This window comes from Beauveria bassiana (assembly GCF_000280675.1).
Source record: "Beauveria bassiana ARSEF 2860 unplaced genomic scaffold BBA_S00037, whole genome shotgun sequence".
Classification (NCBI taxonomy): Eukaryota; Fungi; Ascomycota; class Sordariomycetes; order Hypocreales; family Cordycipitaceae; genus Beauveria; species Beauveria bassiana.
Window position 1 is genome coordinate 129,337 of NW_007930872.1, and position 17,155 is coordinate 146,491.

General features: G+C 50.5%; 2 protein-coding genes across 2 annotated transcripts; one reads left to right on the plus strand and one right to left on the minus strand.

The window, feature by feature from the left end:
• Positions 1-11: 11 nt before the first annotated feature.
• Positions 12-431, minus strand: BBA_08646 (uncharacterized protein; the record flags this gene model as incomplete). Its single annotated transcript, XM_008603743.1, has 1 exon — positions 12-431. One exon carries the CDS (start codon positions 429-431, stop codon positions 12-14), a length of 420 nt encoding a protein of 139 aa, XP_008601965.1.
• A 2,602-nt stretch (positions 432-3,033) lies between these two features.
• BBA_08647 (serine/threonine-protein kinase prp4) lies at positions 3,034-6,204 on the plus strand (the record flags this gene model as incomplete). The annotated part of the gene is made up of 4 exons (XM_008603744.1): positions 3,034-3,928; positions 4,016-4,878; positions 4,933-5,301; positions 5,983-6,204. 4 exons carry the CDS (start codon positions 3,034-3,036, stop codon positions 6,202-6,204), a joined length of 2,349 nt encoding a protein of 782 aa, XP_008601966.1.
• Between the last annotated feature and the right edge of the window lie 10,951 nt (positions 6,205-17,155).

A 17,155-nucleotide genomic window follows, 5' to 3' on the forward strand; every position in this document is an offset into this window, starting at 1 on the left:
GGGGGGGGGGGTCAGTCACAAGGGTCGTCCTTGGCGTGCTCCTCCTCCTCTTTCAATCTCATGATGGCGTCATACTGCGCTTTCAGCCTGTTGTAGTACTTTTTGTGCTTGTCTTGGCCAACAAGGTCGACGACGACAGAGTCCAAGGCGGGGTCAGAGTCGTTTTCGTCCTCGGGGCTGGCGGCGCCTTGTTCAAGCTCTTGCACCAGAATCACGTCCGCGGCGCTGGGCTTGACGGGCATGGTGCGTATGAAGTCGTCAAACCACTCGCACACTTCTTCGAGAGCTTTGCGGTCAAGGGGAATCAGAGGGTGCTGCTGCTGGACGGGGGACTCGTTGGTGCTCAAGACGACCTGGGCATGTTCGCCAGTAGCACGAGCGACAGCAGTAGCCAGAGCACCGAAAACGACACAGAACTTGTAAAGAGGCATTGTTGTCTGAGGCAAATAATATAGGTACATTCATTGTTTAGTTTAGGAGCAAGAGTACAGGAATCGCATCCGCCTTATGTAAAATGCCCCTCAGGAGTTTAATCGGAAGCATGCGGGCGCACCATTATCTCTCATCACATTTATCAGGCTTTGCTTTTATAGTAGATAGCTCTCTCCCTCAATGTAGCGCTGACAGGGGTGAGCAACCATCTCAACGAGGCTGCACTCTCGCAAGAGGAGATTATTCTGCTCATTACTGCTCTCATGCCGCTCGTCGCCATCACCTGAGCGAATTAAAAGAGCCAACACACAGTGTAGCTGCATGGGTACCCAGCATACGAGACGCGTCATACTGAAGAAGCACACATGCCCCCGCCAAGTGGCAGCCGTGTGTCATCAGTATTTCAAAAGGTTCCTTTGCGTTAGGCGGCCAATATTAAGCAGCCACGATAACTCAAGTGACCTCTGCTTCCACCTCATCACCCTGTGGCTTGTCAACGGCTTGGCAGCGCCACCCACCTCCCAACAAAGCCGCACAAGGCCTGTCTTTCGAGACCCGAAGCACCAACTGCATGGTGCTTCATTCATGCGAGCCTGAATGCGTTTCGCCGTCATATCGTAGAGCCGTAGCAACCGACGATGACGGAGCAAAGGCATTCCTCTAGCAGCACTGTAGGCTCTCTTCGGAAGAAAGGCTTAGAGGGAGGGCTCTGTGCTCGGTTACACTTTTCCAGATGCAAGCAAACCGACTTTGAGGATGACTATTCTTTAAACAGTCGGTTACAAGGCCAACAGAGATCTGGTCACGCTTGCGCTCATCAGCGACAAAGGAGCAGAGATTCGCTTCCGCAAGGTATCACGACCAGGCATGCTAAAGGGGTGCCAATGACTAAAAGGAAACTGCGATGTCTGAAGGCTGAGGTGCTGTATAAACGCGTTTGCAAACAACTTGATGAAACGCGAAATCTGTCAACACAGTGGAAAAACAAGCCATAGTCGAGAAGAATAGAAAGAGAAGAATCGAAAAGATGGGGCTGCACAGCTTTTCGACGAGTACGTCGAGGTTTGCAGGTGGCGAATGGAGGAGACAACACGACAGTCGCTCAGGTCACATTCCCGAAGCCGTGCAAGTTGGTGGGATGGGATTGCATGAGCAAGGTTGCCGGTGTCGCCGAGTCTTGCTTCGACATCTACACTCGTATCGCTGGACCAGAGGGCCCCTGAAACCTGGGTAACATGGCCTGGCTCACGAATTTCTGGAACGATGACGATCGGTATCGAGAGTCCACGACGCTACTGAGGGAGTGCGTGGCGCTGCACCAAAAAAAACCCTTGGACAGCGCATCCCGACTCAGAGAACGTCGCGAAGCGCTATACGAGATGACGGGAGTGATGGAGGAGCAAGTCGAAGAGCAACCGGGAGGGAGGGGTCATCTTTTTGACATTTGCGAGGCTTGTTTGGCCACTAGAGCCGCCGCGAGCACACATGCAGCCGCGCTTGTCACGAAGCAGCATTTGCATGGAGTAACATGAGGTAAGCAATCGTCAATCGTAAACTCAATGGTCTATTGTCTGCATGGGTGTAATCATTCGCTCAATCGCTCTCCGCAGCACTTGGGTTATTTCTTGCCACTCTTCTTGATGCCTTGGCCTCCCAGACTGATGGGGCCTTTCTTGCCCGCCGCCGCTCTCGCTTCGGCGAGAATTTTCTTGTCTGTAAGCGGGCGTCTGTGGTTAGCATTTGCTGGTAGCAAGGTGATGACAAGGTTCTTGGAGGGCGGACTCATACTTTTCGCAGCCTCTGCCTTGCCGTTATCCTCCTCGTCAGAGTCCAACGGCTTGCCGGACAGGAAAGCCTCCTTTCTCTTCTTTGCTTCGTCCGTCTGCGCCTTGGTAAGAGGCTTCTTCGTACCGCCTGCAGAACGTTTTCATGTTAGACCATGCGATGCATTAGCCATGCAATAATGCAGGCAAACAGCGACTAGAGTTTGTCGCGGAGATGGTAGCGAGTCACATGCCTTGTCTGGATTGGCCGCCCATTCTTCTTTATTAACGGAAGAAAGTCTTGTGCAATCGTGCGTCGTTTGTAGGGCTTGATAATTCGGTGTGCTGCCGAAGCGATGCGCTATTGTCGAGACGGGTCAAAATTTCACGCATTCAAAATCAGACGCGAGAGGCTACGGCCTCACAATGGCGCTTCCCGAAAAGTCTGTAGGTAGCGCTGCTTTAAATGTGTGGGGGATTCGTGGTTTTGGTCTCCATATATTCTTAAAGCAGCAACGCCATGTTCGGAACATCATCAGGCATCTTCTCTCATTTCGCTCCAGTACTAATTAGAGACTTTTCCATCACAAAACCTTCACGTCCTCAACGAAGCGACAAAGAGTTACTTCTCGTGCCCAATCCCCTCCAATTCATTGCAGAGATATATACCAGAGCGACCCGTTCCCTCACAGATCCCCCGATGACCTGAGGCTACGAGTCGCGCTGAACCGGTTCGACCACAACCTGTTTAACACTGCTTTGGAATTGCTTAGTGCTGACACTTGCCGTTGCTCCTCACTCTCAAGATCCCGAAAGGGCTGCAGCGCAAAGCTTTATCATGTCGAGTTCCGACGAGGGCGAAATTCTCGAAGCCCAAGGGGGCGATTTGAAGGCATCTCCACTGCCGCGCACAGAAGGAAGCAGCGTTGACCGTCGAGACAGACTATATAGCCGGGACTCGCCCGATCGAGACTCTCGGAACAGCCGCTCTCCCAGAGGCTACAAGCGCGGCCGCGATAACTACGATGCACGCAGCCGGCGACGCGATGCGCCTGGCCAGTTCCGCTCAGACCGCGACAATCGTGACGACTATAAGCGATCCAGAGTATCATATGACGACTTGGACCGATCCTCTGGACGAGATCTAGATCAGAGAGCTATCTCAGACAGAAGTCGAGATTGGAGTCGCGACCGTTACAATGGCAATGAACGCGATCGTCGTCACCGAAGCCGCTCGCCAGCCCCTCGTTCCCGCTATGACGACCAGGGCGATAGTGGACGGAACGCTCGAGGCGCTCGCCGCGCATCCCCAGGGCGGCGCAATTACGGTCTTGAATACGATGACTACCGCGACTCTACCACGGCAAGTTCTGGGTCAAGACGTAGCACCGGCGCGTCAGTGCCTTCCGCAGCCAATGGAGATGCTAAATCACACAACAACAGTTCAAAGACTGGTACCGCTACTCATAGCGAAGCCGCATCAAAGACAAAGTCAGTGCATTTCGCAGAGTTTGACAGCAGCGGAAATCTGACCAGCGACAGAGAGCAACCTGCTGCTGAGCCTGATTACGACTATGACAATGAAGAAACATTCGATGAAGAGGCCGAGATTGAACGTCGCCGCAAACGACGCGAAGCACTTCTTGCAAAAGCTACTCCTGCGACACCATTACTCCTTCAGGCTGTTGGAGCTACGGAAAAGGTCCGCGCAGCCTCACCAGTCGTTTCGGATGGTACACTCGACCAGGAGACGCCACAGACACCACAGTCAAGCAAGTTTTAACCATGCGTTCCTAGTCACCGCATTCTAACAGAGCTAGTCATGACGTCGCCTCGATCTCCAGGTCTCCATGATGCCATGTCGCCGGGAAGGCTTGATCTCACCGACGACCGGGCGTTGATGAATAGCCACGCTGCTCCAAAGTACGATGAAGACGACGGCCCTTCGGCGGCTGACTACGATCCAATAATCGATATGAAAGAGGACGAACAGCGTGATGAGCTTCGCCAAGGTCATGCAGTAAACGGTATGCATGCGCAGGCTGATCAGTCGAACGGAGAGAAAGAGCCGAAAGGTGCGGGCGCGGGCGCGGGCGCAAATGAAGAGGACGATGAGTTTGACATGTTTGCCGAGGATTTTGACGAGGACAAGTATGCGACGAAGCCAAGTAAAGGCGGCGACGAAGTAGTCGGTGACGCTGGCAAGGGAGGCATTCTCGAAGGTGACGACAAGGATGGTTACTACAAGATGCGAGTCGGCGAGATCATCAACGGTCGCTACCAAATCCAATCGACACTTGGCCGAGGCATGTTTTCCGGCGTAGTACGTGCTCTCGATACAACGACAAAGATGCCAGTCGCTATCAAAATCATGCGAAACAACGATGCGCTCCGTAAAGGCGGCTACACTGAGATTGCCATTCTTGAGAAGCTTAACGATGCCGACCCGGAGAATCGCAAGCACATTGTCAAGTTTGAGGTGTCGTTTGATTACCGCGGTCACCTGTGCATGGTTTTTGAAAGCCTGAGCATGAATTTGCGTGAGGTGTTGCGAAAGTTTGGCAACAATGTCGGCATCAACCTTGGCGCGACGCGGACATATGCATACCAAATACTTGTCGCATTAGCTCACATGCGCAAATGTAGCATCATTCATGCTGACTTGAAACCCGACAACATTCTGGTAAGTGTTTCGAAATGTTGCCCAAGACAGAAGAGATGACTAACTGAAACGCAGGTGAATGAAAATCGCAGCGTGCTAAAAATCTGCGACTTGGGGACAGCCATTGATCGATCAGATGCGGCTACTGCCCACACCGAAATCACTCCATATCTCGTCAGTCGATTTTACCGTGCGCCGGAAATCATTTTGGGCATGTCGTATGATTACGGCGTGGATATGTGGTCTATCGGCTGTACCCTCTACGAGCTGTACACGGGCAAAATTCTCTTTACCGGCGACAGCAATAACCAGATGCTCAAGGCCATTATGGAAATTCGCGGGCGGCTCACACCCAAGCTGTACAAGCGTGGTCAGCTCTCGGCCAGCCATTTCGACGACCTGGGCCAGTTTGTCAGCGTAGAGCACGACAAGATTCTCAACAAGGTACGTTGTTTTGCTTCTATTTTGGTGACTTATTTCTGTCTCTTCTCCCTTGTTTCGCAACCACCACATGGCCATGTTGCTCTTTTTCCCTTGTTTTCGCGACCACCACATGGCCATGTTTCTCTGTTCCCTTGTTTCCTGGCAGCACATGGCCATGTTTCTCTTTTCCCTTTTTTTCACAATCAGCGCATGGTCATGTTGCTTTTCTCCCTTTTTTTGCAACCACCACATGGCCATGTTTCTGAGCAATATGCCGGATTGCTATTTTTGAACTGTGACCTGCATTAGCTCCGGGCGTGGTGATGAGAATAGCTCGACCCTCTAAGCGCCGAGGTGACTGCCCCTGCATTGGACGCCTCGCATCCACCAGCTGGCAAGGCTATCCCTCAGCCAGTCAATCTGGGGTGAATGTGAAATCGCATCGCGGCGGCTACGGTTGCAGGTGGCCGCATCGTCGCCTTGGCCATGTGCGTGCATGAGAACTGCAGACCAGGGCAGCGAGGGATCCGAAACAGTGGATACGTCTGGTCACCAGTGTGAAAGGCGAGGCTGTTTCTGTACGTCTAAACTGGCGCTGGAGTGGTATCATCGAGGCTGGGCTGCGAAACGGATCTGCTGTGCTCTCTTGCAATCAAAAATATGACGAGTGATGTTTTGCTGACATGTGCTGTCCCATTCTAGACTGCCGTCCGAACCCTGCCCGTGGTCAAGCCAGCGCGGGACCTCCGCACTCGCCTGATGGCTGCATCCACGGGGATGAATGATGCGGAGATGAAGGATCTTAATCACTTTGTCGACTTGCTGGAGCAGTGTCTGGCGTTGAACCCGGACAAGCGGATCAAGCCCACCGAGGCATTGAAGCATCCCTTCTTCACGTCAAGAGCGTCGTCGACCAAGCGATGAGAAAGAGAATTGGGTACGGCTTGGGAATTCGCCGTACGTAGCAGATGTGTGCGATGAAACTTGCTGTACAATTTTCGATAAGCGGCGAAGCGATAACGCTGATTGAACGCGCGTTCATTACATGCACATGACGATGTCCAGTTATTCGCATTTGTCGTTAAAGAGACAAAAGGCTTCCGGTGTGACTTTGCACAGCGTAGGCACAATTAGCTGTTGTGGCCACGTACCGACTCCTAGGTCTACGGTGACGACACCTTGCAGGTTCTCGTACCACTGATGCACGCGAGAAAGCCGCGTTGTGTCGTGAGAGGGTGCCTGTCAACGGCCAAGTCCTGTGCAATGGCAACGGACAATCATGTGATGAAAGGCTGCCATGCTTCTTGTACTCGGTGATCTGGAAGAGGGACGAGAGGGACACGTCTCATGTTTTGGCGGGAAATATTTGACAAGGTGCGACGAGAAGAGCTGGTAGTCGTGATACATACCTTGCAGCGTTGCGTACTGCATGTGCAACTTGAGGGGGCTACCCTGAACATGTTGCTGCGAATTTTAAAAAGACGTTTACGGTGGTTTCTGGGCGAGACATTCTAGAGAAAAATCAATAGTGGCAAATGCTGACGTCGTCATTTGAAACGAAACAAAATCATGCGCTTAAATGAACGGATTTGGCTGTTTCGCGTTGGGACAAGTAGTACAAGTGAATTCGTATACTGAGGCTGAAAGCATTGTGTCGCAAGAGTCACAGCTTACGAATCATATCGCCTTTGAGAATCAAAATAGCCTCTCCTCTCACATGCACAAGACACGTCACATGTGACAATATATTCAAGAATCAAAGCATTATGGCATTAATTTTTTTTCGTCGAAGGTAAAATGCAGGCAGTGCTGAATAGTTTGTTGGTTACACGGGACGTCTTACCTTGACGAGGCGGCTCCGCTTCGAAGGAAAAGCACTCCGTTTCTCAACAATATGACGAGTAACATGGCGAATAGGTTGAAAGCCTTGCGATGGAAAAAGCCACATTGCAAACAATGCCTCATGAACCGGTTAATGCCCCGTCAACCGGCTTTCACGATCAATCACAACTCGCGGGAAGCACGCCGTGTTGCGCCCTGACGTTTGGTGGTAAAATTGACTCAGAGAACGTCAAAGCATCATCATTCATCACATTCGAGGCCAAACGCCGGCGCCACGCTCCAACCACCCATGAGGAAGCTCACGGTCGTGCTACGGGGCCAATGGCGGGTGCAGCCGTGGCCTTTTTTTTTTTTTATATTCGGTTAGCTACTTTGGACAATGCAAGCCCACATCTGGGTTTCCAAATCTGAACTATCCATGGCCAGCAAGCACGGCTTGCCAATGGTCGTACCGCAATGCTGAGCCACTATATGTGCAGCGGACGTGCATTCAATGCAAAAGGGCTGGTGCTCATGAAGAAAAGATTGAGTCGGTGAGCTGGCACAATGCTCTTTCATCAGTGCCCTTGTGCTCAATGTTGAGGATGTACACAGGGTCTCCCCCGGAAAAAATCGTGAGTAATGACAAGCATGGTCCTGCCCTGTGAGGGGCGGCGGGTGAACAGACCTCTCGTCACGCGTGTTGAACTTTTTGATGATATCGTCGATGCGCTTGCCCATCGGGGATTACCATGCAAGGGCGACGGGACCCAAAAAGGGTTTGCCATGTGTCTTTTTTGCTTTCATTTCAGCCGCATTTGTAGCGTGTACAAATGTCATAATCATTGCCGAGGCATGTAAACACGTTGCTGGAAAAAAAAGGAGGGAAAAATAAAATAAAATAAAAAACAAATCCCACCCGAATTAGAACTATGGCTTGCTATCGCGTGGTACGATTGTTTAGACCAAGGTTTCATACTGAACCAAAAATTTGACAGGAAAAGAAAAAAGCAAAAATCTAAAACTCTGGAACAGGAGAAAAAAAAAAGGCAATATGCAAGTAGTCAACGTAACTAGTTGGAGGCGTCATGCGAGATGGTCAGTTTGATCCCAGCATGAACACCTACAGGCTACTGGTAACTTGTTGTACCTAGTGTTGAGATTGCCGGCACTATTGAAACGCTAAAATCACACACTAGTTCTATTCCCCAGGAATCCATCCTCTCCTTTTTTTTTCTCTTTCTAAACTCGCATTTCTGGGTTTCGATGCGCATAAGCTGCAAGGGTGGATTGAGTGGTAGTGGATGGCATGTTCGCATTGATGTCATGGAGCACACACCTACCTTAGTTGAAACTGCTTGGCGGGGGTTTAGGAAACGGGGGGGGGGAGGCGTAATCTTGGGCTCGTGGACAGCCTCATATTTTACCCAATATTGGTTATTATTATTATGATTATTATTATTGTTCATATTATTAGTTTACATATTTTATCGCGCGCCGGAAAGCTAGCGAGATGTTGGCCCGCCTTGGTTCAGCTGCAAGGTCGTAATAGCGAAAGCGAAATAATAATTAAGCTTCCCGGCTGCGTGGTTGGCATTGCAGTGATACCAGTATCGGTTGTAAGTTGTAACTCAATTCGCGGGCTCGCCAGCGCGAGGGACAAGAAACTGCTCGGACGCCATCGTGGCTTGGACATACGTAGTAAAGTACACGAAAGCTCATCAGTTGCTTGATCTGGAAATAGCAGGGGGGGGGGGGCTGTGTCGGCTGTTGTGTGACCAAGAGGCAGCGGGTAAGGCAAGTTTCGGATGAAATGGCTGGGAATAGCAAGGGCCAAAAAAGACAAAAAAGAAAAAAAAAAGAAAAAAAGCAACAGAAAAAGAAAAAGGCGGCATTTCGAGGCTGGCACGTTTGGATGAAGGCTGGGCTGGGCTGGGCTGAGCTGGGGTGTGGCGCATCGCGAGGCGAGAAAAGATGCTAATTGATGATGGATAAATGTTTTACTAGCAAGACAGGGGGCGCAGCTTGCCTCGACACCGTCGGGCGGAAGGGCGCCTGTGCGTTCAAGAACATTCTAATTACTTTTTTTTACCTTGACGTGCTTGACTCTTGTCGAATTGCGATATCCCGTCCTGCATATCATTAGTGGCTGGGGACCATCGATTACGCATGTGCCGACAAAAAAGAAGAAGTGCTCATGGATATGTATGGGGGGCTTGACCGCCGGCAGATGCAATGATGCAATTTGATCACACGGCAAAAAAAAAAAAAAAAAAAAAAAAAAAAACAAATAATAAGAGCAACTATTAAGGAAGATAAAGTGCTAATACAAGAGAGGAGCAAGAAAAAAAAGTGCCGTGGAACAAGGGACGAAGATGAAACAGCCGTGACGTCTTTGCGTCAGGCCCGTGGCCCTGGGTCAGTATGATGCGCATAAACTGCCGCTTTGCCAAATACCAACGTGCTCTTTTTCGGTGGACCAATTATCAAGATCTTGATTGGAAATGGAGCGTCATAGGGGAGGGAGGGAGGGGGGGGGGGGGGGGGGCCGGCTGTTGCTCAAGGGTCCTGTTCTCGGCGCAAGACGTCACAACATGCCTTGGCGGTCGATGCGGTCTGGGTTCTTCCCTTTCCCAACAACGCCCGTATCAATGAAGGGCTTATGTTTTGTTTCTGGCAAGCGAGAAATCCTTGTTCGAGGGCTCCTTGAAAGCTGGTTGGCTGGCTGCCTGTTGCGGCCGCTCTTGCAGGCGCGCGCCCAGGTGTCACAAAGCAGGATCCGTTATTAGTCAATAAACCCGTAAGCTATTAAGAATTGGCAAAAAGTAAACAACAACACGTTTTTGTTGTGCTTGTTTCTTCTCCAAAATGGCAAAGGGATTACGGATCGTGTCCGAATCCCGGGCGCTCACGTTGAACAAGGAAAACTCCAGAAAAAGGGGCAGTAAAAGAGTGGACTTTAAGAACCAAAAAAAAAAAAGACCCTTCTTTCAAGGGCGAGAAGGAAGAGTAAAAAAGAAGGTCTGTGGTACTAACAATAGAAGCTCCAGGGAAGCTTCTGGCCTGCCCTTTTTTTTCCTTTTTTGGGGGCGGTCCAGCCGGCCTTGATTTCGGTGTACATAGCGTACAAACTGGGTCTCCGGCGCCGCTGGTATTGTATCCGCTCTTTGATATCCCTTCAGTCAAGAAGAGGAATAAGCAAAAAGACAACAACCCCATGCATGTCTCCAACGTCGCGGCGTGGAATGGCAGGTTTTCATGCTGTCCCCTACTCCACAACAACACGCATCCACGCATCTTTGTGAGAAAGGAAGGGGGCGGGCTGGGCTGGGCTGGCCTTTGATTCTTGAATCTCACGCGACTTGGTACCAAGACAAGGACCCTGAGTTGGCAGGTGGATCTTCACGATGTGCCGTGTGTACCAAAAGAAGCCGTGCAAAGAAGAAAAAAAAAACATTTGAGCAGGGGGGGCTAATACCAGTAAGCGACCGTTTCCGTCATCGTGATTTTAGGAACGCAGGCCCCATGCGTTGGGTGTAAGACAAATTTCAACGATGCCACGACATCTCCCCCCCCCCACTGATGATGAAGAGCATTCCGCGCGCCCCTTTGCGTCGGGGCTTGTTCGTTGCTCATCAGCAACACCCGGGGGCCGGGCAGCCCTCCAGCCCTTTTTTCCCGCCGGCGCGCCGCTCAATTCAAGGCAGAACGGGCTGAATTGTGTGTCTTGCGGCCGCCGACGGGCGGGTGGTAACCCCCCCCCCCCTTTCCTTTTCGATGGCAGTCTGAGGGATGACCTGGATTGCCAGCGCAGAGCAAAGCTGCCACCACCACCACACCAACCACAAGAGCAACACTCGCCACAGCGGTAAAGGAGTAACATAGCTTAAACCTGTCTCGCAGGCTGTCCCTCGGGGCTGGCGACGTGGTCTCGTGGGCTCGTGGCCAAGGCGACGTAGCAGAACATTTGACGCGGACGTTGAGACCCTTGAAAGAAAGATGCAAAGGGAGGGTCCTGAGGGTCCTTTGGCTATTTGACCTTTTTGCAAAAACTTGCCAGTGTGAGATGCGCTTCGAGACACATGACGACGACTTTTTCGCGTATTACTTGTATCATCCCGCAATCCCGCTCCTATGTTTATTAGTCAGGGCTAAGTCACCGACTCTTGTTATGCTTGTCTTGCCCAAACAAGGTCAGAAGCCGCTGCTGTGCATCATTCACTGCCTTCGATCAAGACTGCAGACGCTGCTGCTTCATATCGCGACTTGTCAGATGGTCTCCTGTGCAGCTCTGCCGTGTATATCGAGGTGTCTATGCCTCGCATAAAGCCATCTTGCAGCACCTGACTTTTGGGGAAAAAAAAACTAATACAGGCGAAATGCGCCTCTAGCGATTGGCTTTACCAAAAGAAGAGCATAGAAAAAATAGTTGCATATCAACGTCACAACTAACATCATGTTTCAAGTCTTTTTTACAACTAGAAGCATTCCAGTCATTTCTCGACGCGGCCGGCACATACTGCGTGCCGCGGCGCCGAGAGTGGGGCGCCGGGTTCCGGAGGGACGGAGCCAAGAATAGGCGAGGCGGCCGTAAAATACAAGTATGTATGTACTACTTGACAAGGGTGATCGAGATCCAGAGTTTGGCGGCGGCGCTCCTGGCGACAAAGGAGAAGCACGCCGTCTCACTTTTAGCTCGCCAGCGAGGATTGCGTGCGCGTGAAGAAATGCCGGGCTAGAATGATCTAGATTCTAGCTGCAGTTCGCTTACAGCTGTACCTTTCTTTTTTTTTTTCCTTTTGGTTCTATTCTTTTACTTTTTTTCCTTCTTTTTTTTTTCTTCTTTCTCCGATGGTGTGCACCAACGAATGCAAAGGGTCTAATCTGATACACGCTGAAAGGGGGTTTATCAAAAAAGATACTGGTATGCTGCAACTTGTTTAGTCCTGAATCGGGTGGATTAATACATGCGGCGAATGGTCATCACAAGACGAATTGCAGATTTGAACAACTGCCGAAGTATTATTCTTTTTGCAAGTCATGTGTGTAAACTATCAAAATGGACACGTTGGAACAAGGACAGCTTTTTTCTGGTCATAATAACAAGTACCAATTACTAGTTCTGGCAGCAGTCGAGAAAGCAGGTCTAATGTCCTGTTACTTGCGTACAACCTGCCCCCAAGAGCCGCCTCTGCACAGAGGACGACAAGCATACCATCCGCCCCCCCCCCCCGACTTGTTCGGCAGCGGGTGTGACGCTGTGTTACTGAATCGATTGCTGCAAAATGTCTCGCGAGCGACAGGTACACAACAGGTTCTTTTTTTTATATTCAGGGATTAGCGGGCGCGCGGAGGGGGGTATGAGCCGTGCTAGCTGAAGCATGCTGAGGCAATGAGGCAACACAACCATCACCTTTCACGGCAGCGAATGGTTTCTGTGAAACCCAAAACTAAAAAAGGTCGATCTCTTGCGCTGACGGCTTGTTCAAGCAATCATGACTGCAGACTGCATCATGGAAAACCGGTTAGAAATTGATGGGACATGAGGATTACTAGATGAAGCAAAGAAGCAAAGTATCGATTTTGCACCAATCAATAGGGTAGGGCGATCTCTCTCTCTCTGTCTTTTTCTCTCTCTCTCCTTCTTCCGGTTCGCAATGCATAACGACAAAGGCGACGCAGTGCACCTTTTTTCCGGCGCACGAGGTCATTTAATCCGGGTTCATCTTACGAATAACAAATATCGGTCTATTGGCTCGATTCGCCTTGCGCCATGCCGTCCACCAAATCCTACAGCTCATTGTCTCGTATGGTAATAAGTAACCATCACAAATTAAAAACGGAACGGTTTTCTGCCGTCCGTGACACGTAACGGTTCGACAGCGCCACGGTGCAAAAAAAAAGAATGCAAGCCCCTCGTGGCCGCCCCCCCCCCTTCTTTCCACCAAACGCCCGCAACATGGCGAGACATTGGCTTTGCTCGAACGATTTTTACGACTTGCGTTAGCGCCCGCCGGTCCAGCTGGGCCAAGCACAGAAGAACAGTCACCATGCATGCAAAGGCAGCCCGTAGTGGTGGTGGTTGTCGACAGATTGGCAAGCCGAGCTATGCAGTCGTTAAAACCTATATTGCATGCAAGCCATCTGCGGGAAGGCAAATAGGCTGCCCGCAGCGCCTCTGCCAAGGCGACTCTTGTTAATTGATAGTTTCTCTCTCTCTCTGTGCAAGCCGCTGGCCTCGTCGATCCACTGCAACATGGCAAAAGAGACCAAATACGGAGCTCAAAAACAAGGCTTTTCATCTTGTCGCTCCTGGCGCTGCAGCCCATGTTTCGTTTGAGAAGAAGAAGCAAATCTGTCAAGTTTGGGCTTGGCGCCACAGTCGCCTTTTTTTTTTCTTTTCTTGTTATTGTTTACAATGTAATATTACGCTGCCCTATCTTGCTCCGCCCCCTTGGCGCCTTGGGTGTTTTCTGGAGATGGTTTCCAGAAGCGGGTAGAGCGCCGCTAGACGTAATATTGCTCATTGCAGGCACAAGAAAAAAGGCCCTGACTGACTGACTGACTGAATCTTGAGTCGGGTCAAGAGAACTAGCCAGCGATGAGGATTCGCTAGTCAGAAAATACCACCTCGGATCGCCCAGTGCGGATCGCAGAAATGGAGACTTGGCCCAGGCGTCTGTCCCGAGGCCAGGGGTTGTGAGTGGTCATGCTCGGCCGTTCATCAAACCTCAGGTATGTCTCCGTCGTGTAATTATACCGTACCAACAAGGTAAGTTCTGTAGCGGCCCTTTGGTACGACGCTGCGCTGATGCTGGCAAGGGTTGTGTGATCCCTGCTCTAGAGCTCCTTTTCTCATCATCGAAATGCAATGCAATCTTTTGATACCAAGTACGGACGGAGTAGAGGCGACATTTACCAATGCGACACGGGCTGACAGCCAAGAGATGTACAATTTGTAAAAAAAAACACGACCTATATTGAGCTAATATCATACAGTGAATATTATTATAGTGGGATCTCGGTGTGGCTTCTCGCATTGTCTAGTAGAGCCCGCTACTCTGACGCTTCCCCCGAAAAAAAAAAAAGGAAAAGAAAAGCCCCATGCCAAAACCCGTTGGAGGCGACATCCCGTAACATGGCACGCTGCTCTGTTGTTAGCAGGTGAAAGGAGGCCCCCTAGACCGCTATTCTGCGACACCATCATGCGTATGTGCGGGTTTGGTGGAGGGACTGCATGGCCTCGGCGAGGGATGGCACATCAAATGTCAGATTGGCATGGAAAAGTGAGGCTCGTCACAAAAGAAGATGTTGTTGCAGCATGTCTCTTTTCCCACTTTTTTATATCTTTCTTCATGGCTGCTGGGCACACTGACGTCTGAGATCTGATACTGATATCGAGCTGTGATGGGGCTTTTTTGAGTTTGAGGCGTGTGTGCATGATGAGACGATCATGATTGCACTAACAAGAGGCTCATCTCGTATCTGCCGCTATTCTTTTTTTCCCCCAAACAGACTCGGCTGTAGATGCTAAAGTACATCAAATCATTTCAGAAAAGAGGTTGCGAAACGGCGGTTAAACAAGACAACTTTTTTTCATCCACAGCGGGCCAGGTAATGCATTGTCTGCAGGGTCCCTGAACAGCGCATCCATCACCTGGCTTAACTTGATTGGCTCATCCTGATTAGTGACACATGCGCTGTAATTACAAAACTCTTGCATACATAGCGGTTCCATGGCCATTATCACGGGACGGGGGGGAGGGCACCTGGCCTCCGGGGATTGAGGCGGTGGTCGGTCACGGAGGCGTCGGGCGGTTGCGCCGGGGCTGGAGAGGGCAAATGAACATGGGATTACCCCGTTTGTGTAGTTACGGGCACTAGCTTTGTTGACACGGGCGCCCGCTGCGGTGAGGCTCTCGAAGTTGTTCCGGATATTTTGTCGAGCACGCAAAGCCAACCCACTGGGCGCGAAGGCTCCAATCAGGAGGCACAGCCGAGCTGCAGGTTTCTCTTTTTGGTGGTGCCCGTCGACGCCACTGCGTGCATATCACCAGACTTGGGGCGCTAGAGAAGTTCTACTGGTATTTACAGGGGGGGAATTACATTGCAGCTGTGCAGTGATTCTGAAAATAGCACCCGGCCACGCAGCCCATCCCTGACGACTCATTACGGGCAACTTTTCGATTTGCGTATTGAGGAGAAGCGCCCGTGTCTCGTGTGCCGTAACCGCTGACTACAACCGTCCGGGGCCCTGTTTAATACGCTGTGACGGTTCATTTCCCAGTAATTTACGTGTTAATAAGCCTGTTACAAGCTGGGTCGCTAGTAAAGGGGGGGTTCATGCTGTGCTTGTTCGCTACGGGGGAACAAGGACTATCCCGTAATATGGTCTTCTGAGCTTGTTCCATGTCTCCTCATCTCTTTAGAGGTTGGGGTCCAGTTTGATCTACATAATGTGCTCTTTTTAGTCTCTGGTATCATGTAAGAAGGAGTCTATCATAATAAGCTTTTTGTCTATCCGTTATCATCGACCAGTTCTTGTTGTAGTTTCCAAGCAAGGCAGAGTGATGCGCGGGGGCTAGCCAAACTTGCAACATCACGATGAGCGTCATAGCAGGCAAGCAAGCAAGTTCGTGACTGGGCTGGCGCTGCACATCTTTGACAATCACCTTCAAAGTTGAAAATGCACCTTTTTTGTGTTTGGTTCAATTATTGCCGGCTAGTCTTTCCGTAGCGGGTGGCGTGGGAACCCCCCCGTCTTTAGCCACTCAGACCGCGTTCAAGTGCGGCGATGATCCTGCGCCAGGACCCAGCGGTTTTTTTTATTAGTGAGCTCGTGATTGGGTGGCGTTGCACCCCCGGCGCATGATGCTGCCGATAAACCTACTTTGTACGGAGTACGGAGTTGCTCTTTTTTTTTTGTTTTGTTTTGGGCGCATAGGCATGTATTGTAGGGGCGGCCGCAGCGCCAGGGCAGGACCTTCAGCGCTGTCCAACCAAGGGCACAGGCGGGTCGTCAAAAGATGTTCGTTGCAGGGGGACCAGAGTAACCACCGCAGAAGGCTAGATCTGCATCGTCGACGAGACGATCCATTAATACAATTCACGCTCCTTCAGTACGTATCTGATACCCTGAATCGTAGTAGATTGTTATTGTGCTGTGGCACCTGTTTCTGGTATCAGGTACATTTGTTTCTAAATTGAACACCTGACTTTGAAAGTTGGATACGGTTCGGGATCTGCAGTTTCGCTGCAAGCAATGAAGGTTTCTGGTGATGACACAAGAGTACGTGTAATAAGTTCCCTTTTTTTTTTTTTTTCGAAAGCGTCTTTTTTGCATTATTGGTCTGAGATTTGTGTGTCCGGGAAAGGCAAGGGCTGTTGTGAATAGATCAACCTTGTTCGACCAGACGTGCCCTGAGTCTGGCATTCCAAGCGGATGGAATGCTAGGCACAAGGAAATGATACCTTATTCCACAAGTTCTTGGGCTCCCGAACAGTAATCCCCCAGTCAAAAGGGGATATTTTCGAGAAAGTTTTTGACTACGTGTTAACTACCAAACAATTCTCTGGAGAAGGAACCGGTTAGACAATATCCGTATGACTATTCTGGCTGCCCGACGCTTCCGTCCCGAGTAATGCTCTCCAATGTATTGGGTTTCGGTACGAATGCAAATACGCATTCAGACAAGTCAAAACACAAGAGAGCATACGTAGTCGGGTGGCGGCAGTACCAGTGCAACTTGTTGCGCTAAAAACACAAAGGAATTGAAAGACAGTAAACCACTTCTGTAAAACTTTTTTTTTTTTTTTGGTCCGATGACGAAGGAGTTTGCTTTTGTGTTTCTCATCCGGCTGTGGCATGAACAGCTGCCTAGTCCTGTTTCATCATGAAGGGATTTCTTTCCAGGCGCTCTCGGCTCACACTGGGAAAGAAGAAGTGCCGTGTGTGTGTGTGTGCCAAGTGCTTCGTCAGAGCAGTTCGCAGCCACTCTGCATCGCGTGTTCCGCGAGGCCAAGAAAGCAACCAAACGCCCAAGGCTGCTGCTGT